Source organism: Pipra filicauda, unplaced genomic scaffold (genome assembly GCF_003945595.2).
Source record: "Pipra filicauda isolate LSUMZ 115617 unplaced genomic scaffold, ASM394559v2 scaffold174_size2080704_pilon, whole genome shotgun sequence".
NCBI lineage: Eukaryota > Metazoa > Chordata > Aves > Passeriformes > Pipridae > Pipra > Pipra filicauda.
In genome coordinates, this window is record NW_024104262.1 from 1,352,088 (window position 1) to 1,374,134 (window position 22,047).

General features: G+C 40.1%; 2 protein-coding genes across 4 annotated transcripts in view; one reads left to right on the plus strand and one right to left on the minus strand.

The window, feature by feature from the left end:
• The window catches only part of ERCC8 (ERCC excision repair 8, CSA ubiquitin ligase complex subunit), a 29,138-nt gene extending 12,440 nt beyond the window's left edge, over window positions 1-16,698 (minus strand). The window contains exons 1-8 of one of the 3 annotated variants that reach the window (XM_027723511.2): window positions 16,370-16,698; window positions 14,390-14,485; window positions 14,139-14,240; window positions 6,587-6,710; window positions 5,030-5,111; window positions 4,341-4,409; window positions 1,824-1,890; window positions 485-588 (exon numbers count right to left, since the gene is read on the minus strand). In XM_027723511.2, the coding sequence (XP_027579312.1) occupies window positions 485-588; window positions 1,824-1,890; window positions 4,341-4,409; window positions 5,030-5,111; window positions 6,587-6,710; window positions 14,139-14,240; window positions 14,390-14,485; window positions 16,370-16,446 (721 nt within the window). In that variant the 5' untranslated portion in view covers window positions 16,447-16,698. Of the gene's footprint in view, window positions 1-484; window positions 589-1,823; window positions 1,891-4,340; window positions 4,410-5,029; window positions 5,112-6,586; window positions 6,711-10,403; window positions 10,484-14,138; window positions 14,241-14,389; window positions 14,486-15,745; window positions 16,094-16,369 lie in introns of those variants that run through there. The other 2 variants (XM_027723509.2, XM_039379755.1) reach the window with 2 other exon arrangements.
• NDUFAF2 (NADH:ubiquinone oxidoreductase complex assembly factor 2) overlaps window positions 16,492-22,047 on the plus strand; it is a 54,261-nt gene continuing 48,705 nt past the window's right edge. Inside the window, exon 1 of the mRNA XM_027723513.2 lies at window positions 16,492-16,780. Within this exon, the coding sequence (XP_027579314.1) occupies window positions 16,654-16,780 (127 nt within the window). The 5' untranslated portion in view covers window positions 16,492-16,653. The remainder of the gene's footprint in view (window positions 16,781-22,047) is intronic.

The following is a 22,047-nucleotide window of genomic DNA, read 5'->3' on the forward strand; positions in this document are numbered from 1 at the left end:
AATAGAACTGATTTTATGACACCACATATGAGAAAATATTCTAAAGGCTTTATATAGGAAGCAAGACTAATTTAAACAGGAAAAGGAATGCACTTTTGTGGGTTTGTTTGTCTTGTCTTTGTTTTCAAAAGAAGATAACTACCGTAACAGCTTATGAAGTATGAAGTGATTGTTGTTTATATAAAACCTAATCTACAGCATGAATGAATTCTTTCACCGACAATACAGATAACAAAATTTCCCATTTTAGGGGGGAAACCATTTAGAACAGATATACCACTACTGTCAAGGAGATCCCTCCAAAAAAGATCCCTACCACAAACACTGCCTCTACAACAGAAATAACTGAAGGGCCTGTGTTATGTAGTAGGTAACAAATGGATTACCACTACTCGCTTTGCTAGTCTTAGTATTCAATATATTTATGAAATATAAGAACGATTCTAGTTACATATGCATTGCCACTAGTTATATTCTGTATTACCTGCCTCAGAAGACGCCTTGGACTTTTCCCCATTGTGCTGATCAAGTGTACTCAGACACCCAGAAGCTCTCCTCACATCCCACAGTTTTACTCTACCATCAGCACTAAGAAAAATAGATTTGCAAACATAATGTTAATTAAGTGCACCCTTCTTCAATAACTGTCCTCCGTCAACCCACCTGGCCCAGCAACTATTCTGAACCACTCATCATGTGGGCATATTCAAGTCAACAGAATTTCATTAAAATTTTTTAAGACAGATTTCAGACATTCATTTACATGTATGAATAAGTATAACAGTTACACTATCAGCACCTAAGAATGAATCTTCATCTGTAATACAATACATTTGCCTCTTTGTCTACAACATAACACCCTTGCACACATACACAGATGAGGAATAAACTTGCTAATTCTTCTGTTGATTAAACTGAAGCTACAGACTCCAGCATTATTTGTAATGGTTGTCTGACAACTCGGGGCTCCTGTTATCATAGATCTATCATGTGACTGGTACAGAAGCAAACAATTTTTCATCTGCTAAAACAAAACAACCAACCAATCAAAAACCCCAAAGCCACCATGCTATCACACTCTGTTAAAACATTTTCCAACTTTGTTGAGCCTTGCAGAAGCCTGGCTTTAGAAACAAAAGGTTTGCAACAACGGTATCGACTTATCCAAATTTCACTCTAAACTTATAAAACAGCCATTTCTCTCTGCAATTCAAAAGAAAAAAACATGGCAACTAAAAAAATGAGAAATGTCACATTATAATCAAAAGATAACACACACAAAAGCTATAGGAAGGTCAGAGGATTTTTCACATTAAAAATAAAATTTTTAATGGACAGAAAATAAAAAAGGAAAATAAAAAAGGTCCAGGAGTATCAACATACAATCCATATTCAATGAATTACTGCAGCTTGGAAAGTTACTACCCATCAGCTAAGCTACCTGAGCTATGCTCTTTGACATGATTGAGTATGATTAACCAGGATTTTCATTTAAGCTAAACATGTTTTACTTCGTTATAAAACAGATTAGCAACACACGCACTACTAAATAGTAAGAAGTAAGTATCTCAATAATGTTCTATCATTTTCCTGTACCTGTAAATACAATTAGTGTTTCAAAATTCTGTACAAACTTCCTATAAAATAAGCATCACTTGTACAGCTCTTCAGGTTTTGTTTTTCTATGGAAGAGCTACATAGGTAAAAGTCAGTGATGAAGATTAACTCCAAAAGTGCATTAGAATTCTAAAAAATGTTCATAAACATATAAAATTTTACTGACAAACATTTCAGTGCTTTCAAGAGTTCAGCAACATCCCTACCTTCCTGTTGCCAAAACATATTCGTGACGTGGGGACCAAGACACTGCCAATACTTCTTGCCTGTGACCTAAAAATTATATGAAAAAGGTTTTACATATCATTTTATGTAAATAAGTAAAAGTAAAAGCAAATATTTAGTTCTACAGGACACATCAAGTCAGAACAATAATCTGAAGTAACATAAATTTGAATTTTGTGAAACTATATAATTTTGTGATAGAAATTACTTCTCTTTGCTCTTCTTGCTTGAAGAAGAATGCAGTGAGCTGAAAGTGATGGAGTATTACACGTGTATAACTTTTGATAATAAAGATGGTTTTACAGTTACAGCCACTGAGCTTACTTCTATTAACTTTTGTACAGCACTGGTGTTATAACACACAGAAGGAACTTTACATTTCTTTTTCTTCAAATCCTTTAAAAATGTTCAATAAAAGCTATATTTACCCTATGTACTTACATTTAAAACTTTACTCATCCTCAAATACTCTTCTCTTGAATTTATGGTCTGAAGTATTAAGATACCCATGAAGCTGGGGAAGGGTCTGGAGCACAGGTCTTATGAGGAGCAGCTGAGGGAGCTGGGGATGTTTATCCTGGAGAAAAGTAGGCTATGGGGATATATTATTGCTCCCTACAACTGCCTGAAAGGAGGTTGTAGTCAGGTAGGGGTCAGTCTCCCAAGTAACATGCAACAGGATGAGAGAAAGTGGCCCTATGTTGCACTACTGGAGGTTTAGATTGGATAATAAAATTACAGCAGAAACAGGTTTCCCAAGACAGTGGTTGAGTCATTAACCCAGGGATGTGTAAAAGATGTGTAGATGTGGTACCTACAAAAATAATCTAGGGAGGGACTTGGCAGTGCTGAGTTAACGGTTGGACTCAATGATCTGGAAGGTTCTTTCCCATATATATATACACACATATATATATATTCACATACACATACACTTCAAAATTTGGAAAGTTTTAAAAATGTTAAATAAATACAGACAACAGGAGGTGTAAATTGTCCTAAATGGAGAGACTGCAATCAGGCTTCATGTAGTAATAGAAACACATTGTTGAAAAATAAACTAAATCATACAAATACATTTCTGCTAGTGCAGTTTAGAGCTATGTGAACCACCTTGCCCCTCCTACATCTTCTAGTAGGTGGATTTCCATTACCTAAATTAATCAAAGGGCTATGATGACCAGGATCATAGAAAAAATCTTCATGATACAGGTACTACAGGGTACACTTGGAAGGTTCAAGGCAGACACATTTACTTGGATCCATTATTACACTACAGCCATGCATTTTGCTCCATTTCAGCTGCTAGAGTTAGTCTACGTGAAAATTCATACTTATCTTCAAGAAACTACTGACTGCTTCAAGTTCTGTAAAGAATTATTAGGTTATGCTAATAGGAGGACATATTCTCCCTCCACTTATTTGTCCAATATTGCACTTGAGCTAAGTGTACCAGGCTGTGTACAATGACGCAGAGCTTGTGCCTGGAAAGCACTAACTCTTGTGTTAAATTATGAAGCCCTGATGAAACCCAACTGAATGTCTAGAGAACTGTTTTTGTCGTTGCACTCTCTGGTGCTCTTGGTTCTAGAAACAGAACATGAGAAGCCTACTGTGGCCAATTCAGTTCATAAGGGCTTAATGGCTTAAGCTCTACATCACATGAAACCACCTAGGCTGATTTTAGACTTGAGCTGGCCAGTGAAGAAATAAAGGTGCATTTGCACATTGCTGTGTCTGACCTAATGTTTCTCTACAGCTTCTAGATCAGCTTCTAGATCAGATCTTACCCCGCTGGTTAGAAGCATGAAGATTTACCTCGTAATTGCCTTCACTTGAGCACATGTATACATACTCATACTCCAAAAAGTACACATTAGAGAAGAGACACCAAAGGCACATTCTTCTTAAGTGCCAAAAGTAAAGGATTATGGAACAATAAACCTCTATATTTAACTGAATTAGGAATACGCAAAGGATTAGATATCACCCTTCTACAGAAAGCAGTATCTTGCCTATTCTAGAGAAACCAGAAACTTCTAAATAAAGTCATTCAAATGCCTCCATAGGATATATTTTTTTAAAATAGTTGTTGGGGGTTTTGTGTGTGTGTGTTTAGGTGTGGGGTTTCTTTTTTTTATGACAAGTTTTGGTTGTTTTAGTTGTTCTTTGAGTTTCTTGTAAACAGCCCCCCATAAACCCTCAAATCAATGAATACACTTAAAACATGTAATAATTAATAATCACTACTGATTAGATCATGAAAACGCCCAAACATCTGTAGTAACTGCTCATTGATTAATATTTGTATTCTCCAATTTATTAGCACTAGAAAACACCCAGAAGAACCTTTTGCCACTGTGTAACTTTCACAACTGGTTATAAATAAATGAGTCATGTTACTGACAAAGAATACATTGTATATAGTGTTTCTTTACAGGACTTGTTTTACTCAAAGTAGTTATTGTTTAACATTTATGTTTCAGACTAAGAAGTACCCTGTAGTATGTGAGAACTGGATCCAGACTTCAAGTCACAGAGCTGTACTTTGGGGCTTTTGGTACCAACTGTAACAAGAGAAACAAAGACAGTTAAAAAAACCCCAGCATTTGAGAGAATAACAACAACAAAAAACTTAGCAATGGCAAATAGAAGAAAAATGCTAACTGCATAACAGTTCATTCAGTCAGAGTCAATGCATTCTATTAATAGATTTACATTTTTAGTCCAAGTAAATTTACCATGTAACAAAAAAAATTTAGAAACTGGAGGTAAACAGGGCAATATTTAGGAAACTTAAAAATATCTCCTCAAATATTTTGTTGCTAAACATAGCTTACATGCATACATGTAAGCAATATACATCTATTTACACAGTTTACTATGTTTCGACCTAATAAACCTCAAATGCTAGCTTAGGTAATGAAAGGTAATCTAATTATAACTAAGAGTTTTTATCAGGTAGGAGAATTGACTCATGCATTATTTCAGAAGAACAAATATGATATTCTCATTGACATCATCCAACGAATGGATACTATTTTATTTAACCAATGAACTTACGTCTTATGAAGACTTAATTTATGTAAAAATAAGATAGGGTAGGTAAAAAAACCCTACTGAATATTACTTGCTTGTTACTATAAACCCAAAATATGTAAGACACTTCTTACAAACAAATACATACCTGCTATTAAACAATGCTGTGTAGCAACTGGAGACATGTGATGGCTATAGACTGTTCCCTCAAAGTAGAATATATCTGCAGGCTGATAATAAAAAGATTAAACTAATGACAGTGCAAGTATGTTATCAGAATGTAAATGCTCATCATTTTTCAAGTACAAATAAACTACAAATAAGACTAATAAAAATACTACTATTTACATAGTAATAATAATTCTCCAAGCTGGAAACCAGATCATGCAAGCACCGCACAGCAAGTCTGTTTGCAAAACTAGGACAACACTAGAGCTCAGAGATGACCAAAAAGAAAGACCAAGAAAATTGGCTAATAAGAAGCACGAATGGAAAACATTACAATTATCAAAAATTAACAAAGTTAGCAAGCAAACAAGAAGGTTATAATGTAGCTTCAATTCCTACAAAATTTACACCCTTATCATATAAAATTATTAGCTACCTTGTAAGTGTTTAAAAAAATGAAATATAATATTTACTTCAATAAACTTCAATGTTTACTTTAATAATTACAATTGCTTTCAGGTAAACTGCTTTTGTTGTCTCATTCTAAAATACGATATATGAAAAATCTCTTAAAACTTGTCTGTATTTTCAAAAATATCATTTGGTGGCAAAACAGGTCATTCAATAACCTTCATGTGAACACTGTTTTTAAGGGATGCTCACAGAACTATCTGGAAAGCGAACTGTTCATAAGAAGATTAAGTAACTGCTAATGTAGCTTCACATCTCACAAAAAAAACCCCAAACGAACAAACAAAAAACCCAAAAAGGTAAAAATTTGTTTTCTGTGGTGTCCCTAGGATGACAAACCTCTAATTTTTTTTAAATTCTTTCATTATGTGTGAAACAACAGTCAAACAGTATCAGTGTAAATTCATTAATACATTCACACAGGAAACAGGACAAACTGCAGTCATGAATCCATGGTTCAACAAGAGATATGAGGCAAAGCAACATGAATTCCTACATAATCAGTTTACTTTAATAATGCCAGTTACATTGGTTAGCATTTTCTTAATGGCTTCTCTCATTCTCCAACAATTTTTAGAAATGCTGTCTATACTGCTTACAACAGCAGAATTCTGGACCTTATGATCCTGAATGCCAAAACCACCAGTCCTTCAAAACCAGTATTTAGGTGCCGGTTGCTAAAAATAACTCACCCTGCTGTACGTTCCATTACACTTAACTAACAATCCTCAAGAATGAACTTCAGACTACACCTTGGTGGGCAAGTTTACACAGCAAAACATCAACTAGCTGTATTCCTGATCACAACAAAAGCAGAGAGGACTGTCCCACGGGTTCCAAGCTCTCTTACAGTTTAGACATTCAGATCTTCAGACAGGGAGAGGCACACACCAGGGTATACATGAATGCCGGAATCATATCACCCTTCTGCTGCACCCACAGTTCTAACAATAGGCTGGTTTTCATCCTTCTGGATGCCTGCTCCTGTTCACCTCTGGGAAAACTGCAGATGTGGAATGAATAACATATACACAAAGAAGCCTGCAAGCTGCAGAAACTCTCTTACTTGTAAAGTGTTTGTATCCCATATTTTTAAGGTTTTATCAAATGAGCTGGATGTAAACATGCCAGTGTCACGAGGATACCACTGGACTGTCTCCACACTGAATTTATGTACATCAGGATGGCTCCTAAAATCAAAGAAAATATTCCAATTGGTTAGTCTTAATAAGCATCTTGTAATTGTCTTGGTATTCAATTAAAAATAGAAAACACCGTTTAAATATGGGGGTTTTTTAATTTGTCCTGAAGTTTTCAAGAAGAACTAGGGTTTTTTTGGCTTGATTTTCAATCAACTAATATTAATTTCTTTGAAGAGTCCTGATTTCAAGAAACTACAGATCATTATCTTTTCAAAATATGGTACCTGTAGCATATCTCCAGTCAAGACACTCAGTTTGAAGCACAAAAGACACTAATGTCTTTTGAAATGTTTTAAATTGCAATGTTTACAGTTCTAATCTTAGACATGACAGCCTAACACTACAAATCATTTATACTTCTGGAAGCCCCCGGAGAAATGGATCCGAGAAATAGATCTACTAAAAAATACCACCACAAATACAGTTCAAAAATTTCATTATGATTAGTGAATAATTACAGCTACATAGTTCTTGGCAATTCATGTATGCTGAAGTCACCAGAAAGCAGTAGACTAAGTTACTGAGAGTCATTTATACTTGCATTTAGAAGTGACAGAGGAAGAACAATAGGAAACTTTCAGCTAAACTATGGATAGTTACAGAATGCAATATAATTAATAATACATTAAACTTGGTAGGAAGAATGGACAGTAGAGCAAATCTTGACAGCTCCAGGATACAGACTGAACTGACCAGGCTCTGAATAATATATGTTATTTCTACACCTGGTAGACCACTAATATCTGAGCTGTATTCACATGGATCCAGCTTCAGGGCCCGAAATCATGCTCCCAGACCCAGAATTACCATGTTGCTGTGGGTTAACCCTAGGCACCTACACACCACCACAGCTATTTGCTCACTCTACCCCTCTGCAGTGAGATGAAGGAAAGCATCCAAATAGTGAAGGTGAGAAAAGTTGTGGATTGAAATAAACACATTTTAATACATAAAAGGAAAACAAACTCCATCCCCCCAAAAAACCCAAAAAACCAAAAGACCCCAAAAAAACCCCAAACAAACAAGTGATGCAAGAACAATCCTTCATCGTAGGCTGACTAATGACCCTTCAAATCCTGAGCAATGGCAACCCAGGGCCCCCTCTTTCCCCCTCCCCCCCCCAGTTTTATTACTGCACATGACATAGTACAGTATGGAATATCAATATCTCTCTGGTCAAGTTGGGTCAGGTGTCTCAGCTGTGTTTCCTCACAGCCTACTGTCCACCCCCAGGCTTTTCACTGGAGGAGTAGAATGAAGAATGTTGAATGCCTTGACACTACCAAGCACTGTTCAGCACTAGCTGAACATCAGTATGTTATCAAGACTGGCCACAAGTCTGAAATATAGTACCATACAAACTACAATAAAGAAAATTAACTCCATCCCAGCTAAACGCAGTATAATATGAGAAAATAGTTCAGCCAGCTCCAGCTGCAGCTAGTGAAGGGCTCACAAGATTTCCTCACTTCTGCTCTTATCTTTGCACTTTTCTCTCAAGTGTCCTGGCCTCCAAAGCAGTAACTATTGCAGGGGTATCATTGTGTAAACAGATATGTAGATTTTTGGTATTGTGAAAAGATGGCTGGGATAAAATTAGAGGAATGTTATATTCACATCCTAACAGAAGTTATAATGATACATGAATTCTAGGGTGAAATGCAGTTGCTGCGTAGTATGGAATGAGGCAAGCAGGCCCAAAACTTATTCCAGGATGATTCCCATAAATGAAATCTACAACCTTAAGCACCTGCTAAGAGGGTTGAAACAGAGAGTGGAGCAGAGTGAAGACATTGTGAACAGGGTCTGTTGAAATCCTTGAAGGGAGGGGAACTCGATGGTACTTTCTAGCTGATAAAATGCATTGCACCTGTCAACCAAGGGAGACAGATGTCCTCCTGCTGAGTCAGCAACTGTGGCAAAATTGCTCTCCTTTGATGAACTTGGTTCATTGTAATCTAATTATAATACTAATGCACATCTACATCCCAAATTTGCCTGTCTCCAAGATACAACCACCCCTCACTGACCATGCACTCTATATTTTATTAGCTGTATCTTTAAGAGCAAAGTTAAGAGAATTTTACACCACTCAGTAACAAAGATATGTCACTCAAGCTCCATCTAAACATAAAGAAATAGTATAAGAGTAGGTCAAGAATGGGGAAAAGTTAGGGAAGACTCTGTTGTAGCTTCAGGAATCAGTGAACGGGCTGAACCTGTCTTCACCCTCAGAGGGACACCTACTGGGTAAGAACTGTACTCTATGTGCACTGAATACTTTCATTGGGCTTAGAGCTTGTCTGTGTATTGCTTTGAATATGATTTTGCAGTCAGGTACAATCATCAGCAATCCTTGAATCTTAATCTGTCATCATTTTATATTAATTGTGTTATCCCATAAACTGTTCGTGAGTCCTTCACAGGCGCTGGCAGTTGCTGGCTGTGGATAACTCGGATAAAGTGGGCACTGCCCTTGGTGTGTGACCTTTAACAAGTCAGTTGAACTGCCCTTCGATCCAGCAGCACTGTTCAGTGAAGGGTCCCCATAACAGGACACTGACAGATTGATTGGGCACAAGGGTCTCCATTTTCCTGGGACAATGACAGACTAATCAAACGCTAGGGTCAAGGAAATATCCCCTTTTCACATGGTATTTATAGACCTGATTTCAGCTCAACTAATACACCTTCCTGCTCACTTGGGTTGCTAGAAAGCACAAAAGACATCTTAAAACTGAGTTAGCCTGAAGCCAGACTTCACAATACTAAGCAAGAGCTACTGAGTAACTGTTGAGTTAGTTTCACGACTCCTGCATTGTTTATTTTTGAGGCATATCCTAGAATGGCCTGCTGTCCTGGCAGAGTGCTATAAATCACCAGATTTTGGGCATTTATTCTTCAGGGAAGTATACTGGTTTTGTCTGGGGTAGAAGTAATTTTCTTCACAGTGTCTAGTATGGGGTATGTTTTGGATTTGTGTTGAACACAGTGCTGATATTATAGAGATGTTTTTGTTACTACTGAGCAGGTGTCCTAGCTAGGACAGCTGAGACCAGTTCATCACTGGATGGGTGTAACCCAAAACTGTGTATTCTATAGCCTTTCATGCCATTTCCCAGAAACTGGTATCAATGAACCATTTACACCATCTGCACATAGAGCCTGACTCCTCAGGCTATAAACTAGGTGTTAAGAGGCCTGTGAGATAGGAGGGTGCTCTTGTCCTCACGCCCATTGAGGAACTCCTCGCCCTGAGGGAGGTACTGGGCATTCCTGCCTGAACTGGAGGATATCTAATCTTGGAGTCTTGGGACCTTTTTAACCACTCATGGGATCCAGAGGAAGACTGCAGATCACCGCTCTCAACCAGACTGTAACCATCACTCTCGACCGGACTGCAATCACCACTCTTGACCAGGCTGCAACAGCACTCTCACCAACAGGTTTTTCCCCTCTCCTTTTCCTTTGGACTCAGGGGGCCCAAAGAACACCACTCTGTTCATGCCCCAGGGTGCCGGGTTATATATTTGGGTTTTGTGGGTTAAAACCGATTCCTTGTCTGTATAATTGTACTTATTGTATTATTTTATTAAATTGTTATTCTGACTTATAATCTCTCTTTTGAGCTGAGTTCATTCCCCTGCTAGTTTACCTTTAAACCAGCACAGCAGGACTTACACAGAGCCAAGGCCTTTTCTGCTTTTCATACTGTCATGCTGGTGAGGGGGCTGAGAACGCATGGGAGGTTGGAAAGGGATACAGCCAGGACAGGTGATGCAGACTGACCAAAGGGATATTCCAGATCATATAGCATCATGCTCAGTATACAAAGCTGGGGGGAAGAAAGGGAGAATACAGTTGGAATTCTGGCATTTGTCTTCCTGAGTAACATGTAATGGGGCCTTGTTCTCCTGGAAATGGCTGAACACCTGCCTGCCCATGGGAAGTGATGACTTAATTCCTTGTTTTGCTTTGCTTGCATGTGCAGCTTTTGCTTTTCCTATTAACCTGTCTTCATCTCAACCCATGGGTCTTCTAATTTTTACCCTTCTGATTCTCCCCCTGATCCCACTTGGTAGGCAAGTAAGCAAGAAGCTGAGTGCTACTTGGTTGCTGGCTGGAGTTGAACCATGACAGAGTCAAGCTAAATATCTTCAGTACCTGCAGAGCCAGGAAACCAAGCCTGATTCAGAGTGAACTTACTCCTGGAGAGCCATTTGTATGCACCATGCAGAAAAACCTAAACCCATGGAACTAATTATCCTGGTACAATAACTGGTAAGTGTACAACACTGGACTGTGTTCAACACTCTAGCTGAACAATCAATTCTTCCATAATCCACAGGGCTAAGGAATGAACTAAAAAACTCTTGAGTAACTCTGCAGGAATTACCTTTGATCTGGCCAAGCTTAGTAGTGGTTACATGCCAGTTTCATGTGTCAGGGCTGTACATTATTTGCAGTTCATTCCACATGCAGTATTTTCACCTATTACTCAGAATATCCCAAACTTTTCTACCAAACACAAACACAGAATTAGTTCTATGTATAGTATGATCACTGCCATTCATTCCTCCTAGGCAGGTTTTGAGTAAAGAGACTACCTTAAAGATAAGCATTACATATATATCATCTAGAAGCTGGTACTGTTTGGTTATTCTCAAATGCCAGTTTTTATCACAGGACAGCATGGATTACATGAAACCAGGTGGGAGTTTGGATTGACAGGAAGCTGAACATGAGCCAGCAGTGTGCCCAGGTGGCCAAGAAGGCCAATGGCATCCTGGCCTCTATCAGGAACAGCGTGGCCAGCAGGTCCAAGGAAGTGATTCTTGCCCTGTACTCAGTGCTGGTGAGGCCACACCTTGAGTATTGTGTCCAGTTCTGGGCCCCTCAGTTCAGGAAGGATATTGAGGTGCTGGAGCAGGTCCAGAGGAGAGCAACGAGGCTGGTGAAGGGACTGGAGCACAAGTCCTATGAGGAGAGGCTGAGGGAGCTGGGGCTGTTCAGCCTGGAGAAGAGGAGGCTCAGGGGAGACCTCATCACTCTCTACAACTACTTGAAAGGAGGTTGTAGCCAGGTGGGTGTTTGTCTCTTTTCCCAGGCAACTATCAGCAAGACAAGAGGGCATGGTCTCAAGTTGTGCCAGGGGAGGTTTAGGTTAGATATTAGAAAGAATTTCTGTACAGAGAGGGTGGTCAGACATTGGAATGGGTTGCCCAGGGAAGTAGTGGATTCTCCGTCCCTGGAGGTTTTTAAAAAGAGACTGGATGTGGCACTTAGCACCATGGTCTAGTAACCTCAGCGGTAGCGGATCAAGGGTTGGACTTGATGATCTCGGAGGTCCCTTCCAACCCGGCTGATTCTATGATTCTATGATTCTGTGACAGCTTTTATGTTGTGTCCTCTTAGAATGAATTTCTTCGGTTTGCTGCATCTGTTTCAGAAATCATTTCAGTTTTGAGAGTTGGGGATGTATAGTCACTACATGTTCTTAATTACAATTTAAAATAATTTTGTGCAAGAAGTCCCAGCCACAAACACATGCAGCTGACTTGCAGTAGATTCTGTCCCAACTCATCTGTTTTGATGCATGTTCTATTAGCCTTTCTCCTTCTTATGGTCCAAAATACCATTACGGAATTTTATTGTAACAAATCTGTTCTGCTCTTGTATATTTGGCTCATGAAGCTCTTAGACTTCAATTAATTTCTAGACTAGGAAAAAATAAGGGGGAAATATAGCTACTAATCTTTAACACAGTAGGATATATCTTACTGTCTCGAAGTTCCAACTTACTAGATAATCCTAAAATCCAAATACAGGGAAAAACCAAATTTTGCTAAAAGACTTTATGGCCATAATGGAAAAATTTATACTGCCTGCAGAGAAAGTCTGACAAATCAATAAAGGCTTTGACTCTTTATAAAGATTACACACAGCACGGCAGTACCCTGTTCTTTAGAAAAATATGCCCCATTTTTTTAATAACACATCTGTCTTCATTTGAACATGCTCTTAAGAAGTTCTATATAAATTACTGCTGTGCCTGGTGAACAACCAGATGAACTTAAAATAGCTGCAACCAGGGAGAGAGGAAATAAAATCAACAATTGCAAATAGGTGTTAGATCTTTTTTCCAATCAGATGAACAGGGTTATACAGATAATTCTCCTTCTGCTTAAAAGCATATTTATTCAAATATAAATATTATATATATTTGGGGGATAAAAGGAATATTTCTACAACAGTATCAAAACCTTTTTCTCATAGTTACTGGCATAGAGTCACTGTGATAGTTTTCACTCTAGGCCTTCCTGGAGACCAGCTTGTAACCAGGAGGGAACTAGGGGAGTGCCCAAGGAAGTATTCCATGCTATTCCTTTACGTAGGCTGAGGTATAAATAAAGGTGACCAGAGGGACCTCACTCTCTTCTTTTCCGGTGAAGTTCAAGAACAGTAGATCCCTATGTGGTCTTGCTTATCTGAAGTTGAGGCCTACAGTGACTGCTGTTGTCTGCCGCTGCGGGAGGGGAGAGTGCTGGGCCACGGTCTGGCTGTCCTGCTTTTCTCAAGGGAAGTGGTGAGATTGTGCCAGTTCTTTATTTTGCTGGTTACCGAGTTTTTAGATTGTGCATACCTGTTTTGTTTCTGTCCCTTTTCGTTTGTCCTTTTTCCCTTCTCCCTTCCCTCTTCCCTTTTAGGAAGCTATTTGGGGTTTCTGGGGTTATATGTATATAATGTTCTCACTGTATATATCTGTTTTATACGAAAAATATATATCTTTTGCTATAGCTTTGGCTGTTTGGTTTTCTTCTTTCCTCTCTGGGAAGCAGGCTCTGTTGTTGAGTTTTGGAGACTTGGCGGCAAGCCAGCTCGAAACTTGCACAGTCACCAAATTTCAACATGAAACAATAACAGAACTCAGAGGTAAGGAACTGTGAGCTAGAAGAGAGTTTGGTTGGTTTTTTCCTCACCTATCTTTTTCTAGTGTTACAATGGGATTAGAGTACTAGCTCCGACTTCTTTTTGTGCGGTCGACAGCAACATAAGACTCTTACTTTAGTTCCCGTATAATTTATGTTCTCCCTTTTAACTTTTGAACTGCTCTAGATCTGCTCAAACAATACCACAGAGTCATTGTACATATACTGTAACTATTAGAGTAGACAAATCAAGAAGAAACAATTAGCTCCTGCTACTTAGTAAATCACATAAATCCCCACAAAGTTTCTTGCTTTTTTTTTTGCATTTCAAAAAACATAAGTCATCACACTAGCCTTCAAAGATTTCTGGTACTATTTTCTACATTCTTTCTATCCTAGAAATAAGAACACACATTAGTTTGCAAGTTCAATCCTAGCCACACAAGAGCTATACTATGAACTTTTAATATAATTTTGGAATACTTACTTTCCCACAGAGAAAAGTGCTTTACAGGTGTAACTTGGTTTTCTGGTCAAGTTTTCAAGGTCATAAAGTACAATAACACCATCTGATTCACCAGATAACATGCTGAAAAGTGTTAATAAAGCACAAAGTTACAAAATTCAGGATCTCAATATGCTCAGTATAACTGAGTGTTCAACAAGAAAATAAATCCATAGTACCAAAACACAATGAAGTACTCATATACGTTTTTACCAACTAAAGTATATACTTACTATCTTCCCTCAACAGGCTCAATATCAAGTGTGTTGATACCGCTCTCATGTATTCTTTCCACATCTCTATCTTTATTTAATTCCAGACTTAGAACCCTAAAAACAACAAAAACAAAAATAAAAAAAAAAAAAAAAAAAAAAAAAAGAAAAACAGAGATATGAACAACAAGAACAGAATTATTGAATGTTACTATGCAGCTCTGAACAGCTAAAACTGTAGTTTTGCCCTTTTCAATTTATTTAACTCATCCTTGTAACATTTTTGCAAAACTACATGACATAGGGATGGAAATAAGTCTTGTGAAGTTGGCAGAAAAATAAAATACTTCGATGTTTGGAAGGTAAGAGAGAAATAAATACGTAAAATAGCAAAATTGCATTTGGGGTCAACATAGGAAACAAAACCAGATGCAATTTGAAAACTTTGGGCAACAGAAGCATTCAGATGCATTCTATTCACAACAAATATTAGTTACTTTGAAGTTTCATTATGTAACATTCTTTCAAGCTTCATCCTACTTGGAACTACAGACACCTAGCAGACAAACTCATCTGGTTTATCAAGTTAATCAAGTTTTCCTTTAATGAACCAAAGTTTGTGTGTTACATTTTCTGGAACAAAATAAATAAAAACTAGGCTACCCACATGATGAAGCTTCCAAGACAAACTCTTCTGAACTGCAATTAATAACTTGTATTTTTAAATATGCTAATATGTTACATGGTCAAAATAAGAGAGATTCTGCTTCCTTAAACCATACTACCTGATTTAAAATTTAGCCTTACAAGATGATCAGAGCTTTGTACAGCACCATTTTTGTCAAAAGCACGAACAAGAACAAAGTAATTAAGTAGGTAACTGAAAAGCTGTGAGGCAGAGTGACCCTACTTAAGACCAACTGGCAAAAATCCTGATGTGAGAACCTTAGGCTGTTACAGGCAGGTCCCCAAAGCAGCAAGTTATTTAAGGTCTTTTAACAGATGTGAAATATAATTATGGAAGAACTCACTTAGAATAAGAATTTTGACATATACAAGATATCTAGTTTAAAACCTTTGAGCTTCAGATTGAATTTTAGTGAAGCAAGAAATGCCCCTGCAGAACTGTTTTAAAACATATGACTTTAAAATGCAGCTATAAATAAAATCCACTGAAGACTATAGCTGTTTTTTATGTCAGACATTCTTAACACTGAATGCCACATGAGCACTGGGGGCACAGAAAGGATGTAACCATATTGTCACAATGCTCGCTGAAAGGAGTTTCCCGAATCACGAAAATTCATTTCAACTTAAAACATTCTTTTTACAATGATACAGCCCCAAAAACCATAAATCACAAGTACAAATCCTTACAATGGAGTCCCGTGAGCGACTGAACTGACGTAGGCTTTACTGGATTTGCCTTGAAACACAGCTGCAAAACTGATTCTCATTCTGACGTTGAAGAAATATTATCACCTTATAACCATGAATATTAATAAGCCTGTCTACGCAGCAACCACTTCCCACAGAAGCTGCTGGGAACCCAATAAAAGCCGTGCATCTGATTCTCCTGCAATCAACCAGCAGGCCGGGTTTGGGAAGAGGGCGGGCGACCCGATGCGGGCGCAGAGCACTACATACACCTCGTCTCTCCACAGCCGCGAGCGGACCGAGCCCCCGGTGGAACTGCCCAGGAGGCGACACCGCGGTGCGGGGATGAGACAGTGGGCACCGCAGTGCTCTCGTGCCACGGCTCAGACCCACGCACGACACCGCAAACCCACGGACGCTCCGAAACGCGGCCGGCGGGGCGCGGGGAGCCGCTGCCGGAGCCGCCGCCGCGGTGGCTCGCGGCTCCTCCACTCCGGCTCCCCGCGCAACCCGCACTCGGGCCGGTCAAGGCTCCCCGGCACAAGGCTCCCCGGCAGGGCGGAGCCAGTCGCTGCCGCTCCGGTGCCCCCGCGTAGCGCCTCCCGCCCCGCCCCGCCGCGGTACCTGCGGGTGCGCTCGGCCCGGCGCAGCCGCGCGGGATCGTCCAACCCAAGCTGGCGAGCGGACAGCAGCCCCAACATGGCGGGAGCACCGCCCCACGCCCCGCCGCGCAGCCGTCTTGGGCCGGCCTGCGCCAATGGCGAGCGGCGTTGCTGCAGCGCCCGCTGCCCATAGGCGGGAGCGGGGTGGGCTGGGGGTGGAAGCGCTCGACAGGGACAGGATAGATGAGGGCTGGGTGTTCCTGAGTGTGTGTCCGACGCCGCAGCCTCGGCCGGAGGTATCCTGAGATGAGCCTCGCCTGGCGGGCGCTCCGCGCCTTGCGGCTCCGGCTCTTGGGCCCCGCCAAGGAGCTGGTGGGCACCGACCAGTTCGGCAACAAGTATTACCGGGTGCCCAAGCACGAGACCCGCGCAGGTAAACAACGACGGCAGGCGCGGGGGGGGGCCGTGTCCCGCGGTCCGCGTCCTGCTCAGCGCTGTGCGCGGCGGCTTCGCGGCGGTTGACGGAAACAAAATAGCGGGTGCTGAATGAAGGGAAGGGAAAGGAAGTGAGGGAAGGACGGGCCCGTCCCGTGCTTCGGGAAACACGAGCGGTTTCACAGGCTGGTGCCCTAATGCCAGAAAAACCCCTAAAGCCGATCGTCTGAGGGTTTTAGAGCGTAGCCACCGCTCTGTAGGGGGGAGGTAGGCAGCAATGGTTTGTGGTAATTAGGAGCGCTTTTGCATGTGCTTTGAAGGATAGGGTCCAAAGAAGGGCAGTGAGGCTGGTGAAGAGACTGGAGCACAAGTCCTATGAGGACCGGCTGAGGGAGCTGGGCTTGTTTAGCCTGGAGAAGAGGAGGATCGGGGAGACACACCGATTTTTACAACTACCTGAAAAGAGGCTGTAGCCAGATGGGCATCGGTCTCTTCTCGCAGGCAACCAGCGGCAGGACGAGAGGAAATAGCCTTAAGCTGCTCCAGGGGAGGTTCAGGTTGGACATTGAGAAGAATTTCTTCACTTAAAGGGTGATTAGAGATTGGAATGGGCTGCCCAGGGAGGCGGTGGAGTCACCGTCCCTGAAGGTGTTTAAGGAAAGAGTGGATGTGGGACTTAGTGGTGGTGGTGTGTTCACTTGTAAGTTGGACTCCATGATCTCAGAGGTCTTTTCTAACCTAATTGATTCTGCGATTCTGTGAAATAATTTTTTAAATGTGCGTTCATCCCACTTGTGCAGAAAAATACTTTTCTAGGTTTCTGCCTGTGTTCCAGGAGTCCAGATGCACTTACACATCACATCGGTCTCTACGGATGCCCTGTGTGTTCTGCACTATGTACAATTTATGGAAGGCAGGTTTCCCGAAGTTGTCCAGATGCACATGCTATAATGTTTTACAGTCTTCTTTTCTCTCCTTGCATAGGCTTGTTTATCTGCTTGCTGTACTCCATATCTTTTCCATCAGCTAGAGTGTTCCGAGACTGTGGAGGCTTTTTACATGGTATTTTTCAGAGTACAAGGAGAAGCAGAAAGTCTGAGATAGTGCAGTCACTTAAGTCAGTACCCTTCCATAAAGGGAGAAGGGGAACAGGTGCACACCTTCCCTTCAGAAACTTAATGTCTACTGGAGTTATTTTCCTTCAGAGCAGTTCCCCTGACCTATTTTGCTGTGCAACTTCATGAACAACTGGCTTTAAGTGACTTTAAGTCTACTCAAACAAGTGTCTGGGAAGATATTGTGAACACCGTTTTGTCAGCAGTGTGTTTTTCCTCAGGGTTAATGTGGTACTGTAGTGCTTCCAGGTTTTCTTCATCTTGCTTTCAGATTTTGATCTTGTCACTGCTGGAGTTCATGGTGACTTTGAGGAGTGTACAAAAGTCTTTGTCTTTTAGCATACAGGAAGCAGTAAAAACTACGGTCACGTTTCTTCTGCGTGATTAATGCAGTGCCAGTCCTTATTAACAGTAAAAATGATTTCTTTTATCAGAACTACTGGTAGTCTTTTTCTCGATATTTGAATTTATGGTGGCATACCTTTCACAGTGAAACCCCAATGCTGCAACTTTAGGGTTTATCTCTGTGTTTGGAATGGTAGTTGTGGTGCCATAGGAGGACAGGGCAGGTGGGACATAGCTACTGAACTCTGCAGGAGCACAGTATGAGGCTTTTAAGGTTAGTAATGAATTGAAATAATTGTATCTAAGACCTCATCTAAGCTGAGTATTACACTCCAGAGCTGAAGTTGCTTTGATTTTCCTTTGAGCAGGAGAGGATGGCTCTGAAATGCTCTGCAGTTGCACCTCTGACTGAAGTCAGTGAGAGTAGCACTTATATGAATCTTAAGGTACTTGCACATTAAATCTATTTTAGTGATACAGATGACATAATGCAGATCTGCTGAATTATCAGTACGCCTCTGTTATTAGATGTTTCTCTCTCATTCTTCTGTTTGTTCAACTTTCTTTCACTTGATACATTGAAAGTTCTGCACCACCAGCTCGCACTGGCACAATGTTTTACTGTCACCAAAAAGGAGAGATCTTCTCTTTCCTCTATTTTGTTTCTCACTGCCGCTAACTTTTCATGGTCATTTATTTGACATAGCAAATAGTTTTCTACTTCTTGTAGAAGACTTAATTAAAACCATAGCATAAAATCACTTGATGAAGAATAAATTGCAAGCTAGAACTGGCACAGAAGTGGGAATGAAGAGGATGAGCTCTTAGATAGCAAAAGGTATGCAAGATGTCTTGAAACATAGTGAAGAGCTAGAACTTTTACAGAGTCTCTAATAATGCCTAACCATACTTACCTTTATTTCTCTAATAGTTTGCTATTAAGATTTTTAATTCCTTCAATCTGACCCAGTCAAGTGCATATTATCTGGGGAAAACTGTATATTAAAAACAATATTAAAAAGCAGAATAAGAAATCTGGCAAAGAGCTAATGTTTGATTCACTCTTCCCATGCTCCTCTCCCAACTTTGGAATCAAACTAAGGGAAAAGTTTCTGTAATTTAGCTTTACAAATTGAAATTTCAGATACTCAAAAATTTCAGCACATCTTCCATAAATGTGTTCATTGACAGTTGGTTAATTCTCCCTTATTGGTTTTTTGGTGGTTTTTTTTGGTGTAACTAGAGAACAGGAGAATGCATATGGGAAATACTACGGTGATTATGTGTGAAAATACTACTTGTGAAAATTCTGCTTATTTTCTGTATATTTGCCACTGTACTCTAGCTCTGGCTTTAGAGGATCTAAAAAAACCTTAACCCCTCAGCATCAGCAGAATGAAAGAACTCCGAAAGGAGTAAGCAAAACTTCCACTTGCTAAGAAACAATTGATGGTGGTGTTGGTTTTTTTTTCTGAAAGTGTTCAAACTTTGCTTTTGATTCTGTTGATTTTGTTCTGTGTTATAGTAATTAATGGAACTCACTGTTAGATATTCTTGACCATGGGATGTGAGTTGTAACAGTCATTAAAGAGGGATGAAAATAACTAGAATGAGAACAGCATCAGGGGAATGGGTTTCAATAAATTCAGAAAACAGATAGGAAATATCCTGTGAATATCTTAAGATCAGTGAAAACTGATGTGAAATTAATTCATTTAAGATAGGTTCTTATCAAAATTTTTTTCTGAGTGGATAATACTGCAGTGTTTAGACCTTTTGGTGTGCAAAATTTAAGAATATGGATTATGAATTAGCTATGTCAGTGCAAAGCAGGTTGACAACTGTTCTTGGAATAGTCTGAAATGTTACCCTGCCAGATGCAGGGGATCTACCTGTCAAAGTTCAAAACTACTATAAATCTTTATGAGGCATTTGGATGAAGAAAAATAAAGTATTTTTATTACATTTGCACGTCAAACTGTGCAGGAGTAAACTGGGAGTAGCTGGGAGCATGTCATGGCAAGTCACTGTCAAATTGTCATACAATTCAACTAGGGGACCCACTGGAATCAAGACATATTTATACTGATTGTGGAATCGAGACATACACAGAATATGGATCTCCACAACTGACAGCATATAGTACAGCATGTTATCATATTAGTACTGTTATAAATTTCATTTTTGTGATGTCCTAATTTGGATACCCATTTTCTTCTTCCATTTCCAACTGACAGACCTTCACCCACTTTCCAAAATGGATTGTCTTGTGAATGCGTATTATTATTATTTTAAGATACAGTTTTCTCTGAACCTAGCCAGCCTCTTGCTACAGTCCCTTGTTATGTGGGATTACTTGGATGTAGGTGATTCTATGTCCATTAAATTTCCCCACCCACTGGAATCTCCACTGTAATTTATGCTTTTACTTCTGTGGATGGCAGTGCCTGCAGTGTCAGTATAGAAAAGGTTCTAGGTTTCACCTATTCCAGAGCAGGGAAGTATGCCAGTCTTCCCTCAGGTTTGTATGATCTTGTGACTGAGGAGAAAGCAGTCCATTCTGACACTGGGGAAGTGATTACAGATGGTAGCACCTACTGCCTTGGGTTTTGGTAACTAACTGGCTCTCCCAACATTTTTGAGCAGCATCCTGCGTTGGTCACAGTTCTGTACAGCAGGGTCACACCGGCATTTGTGGGCTTTTATAACTTGTGAAGAAGTTTAAGGATATGGATGGGGGAAGGTAATAGAAATTGAGGAACATCTATAGAAAATAAAATGCAGAAAATTTCTGAAGCTCAATTTTTGAAGAAACTAAGAATTTAAAAGTGCTGAGAGAGCAATGCTCTCTTTTTAAGTGTTGGAGAGTGTTATTTGTTGTACATTAGGAAGATCTGCAGCATATATCGTTCATATCTTACCCAGTGCCCTGATATATAGAGACCAGTTCAGGATGGGAACAGCACTGGAAAGAAAATAAATTGTAGAGGAAGCCCTGTAGAGACAGTCAGCTGTTGAGTACAGGTTCCACTGCAAGGTCACTGCAGTGTGTCTGCACTGTGTTTGCTGTCTGTCCTGTGGATTTGGGGAGGACTGAGTAGCTCTATCACAGTGATGGGCCTAATGTCCTTGATCCCTTTGTACTGTACTTGATCAAATATTGCAGAAAGAGCGTGCAGAAGAGACAGGTCCTGCCTTCTGTCTCTTGACTTAGACGTGGTGGGTCTATCAGGACAGGCTGGGCTTTGTTTCAGACCAGCAGGGATCTCCCACCTTCAGCAGGAAGTGAGAGTGGATGGTATAGGTAGTACCTACACTGCCTTTTCCTTCAAGCAACAGCTGTCTCACACCTTTCTTTTGGCCTGCCCTAGTCTTCAGCAGGGGTTTGGAATAGAAATACATGAAGTGTGTGATGCAAAGAATGTTTTGTTTCTGTCAGTTGTGAATTGTGCTCTCCTACACTCAGTCCAGAGTACAGGACATTCTTGGAACCTGAGGCCTTTTCTGCATTAGTAGGGAGTAGTAGATACAAGTAGTTGATGCTGAGTTTCCTCACACCTCCATCACTTGTGATTCTGAGAGTTTTCTTCAGGTTAAATTTAGTGTGTTTTGCTGGGCTAAGTGACTGCAATACAGAGTTGGAGATCTCAAAAAAAGTAAAAAAGTGTTAGGTACGTGCTTCAGATGTGGCTTTCAGATTGCCTTTGCACCTAATAGGCTGTTATTTTTTGAAATGTTTTATAAGTGACAATTTTTTCTTAAAAAAGGAAAGTTGTGCATATAGAAACTACTTTGAGATCTAAGT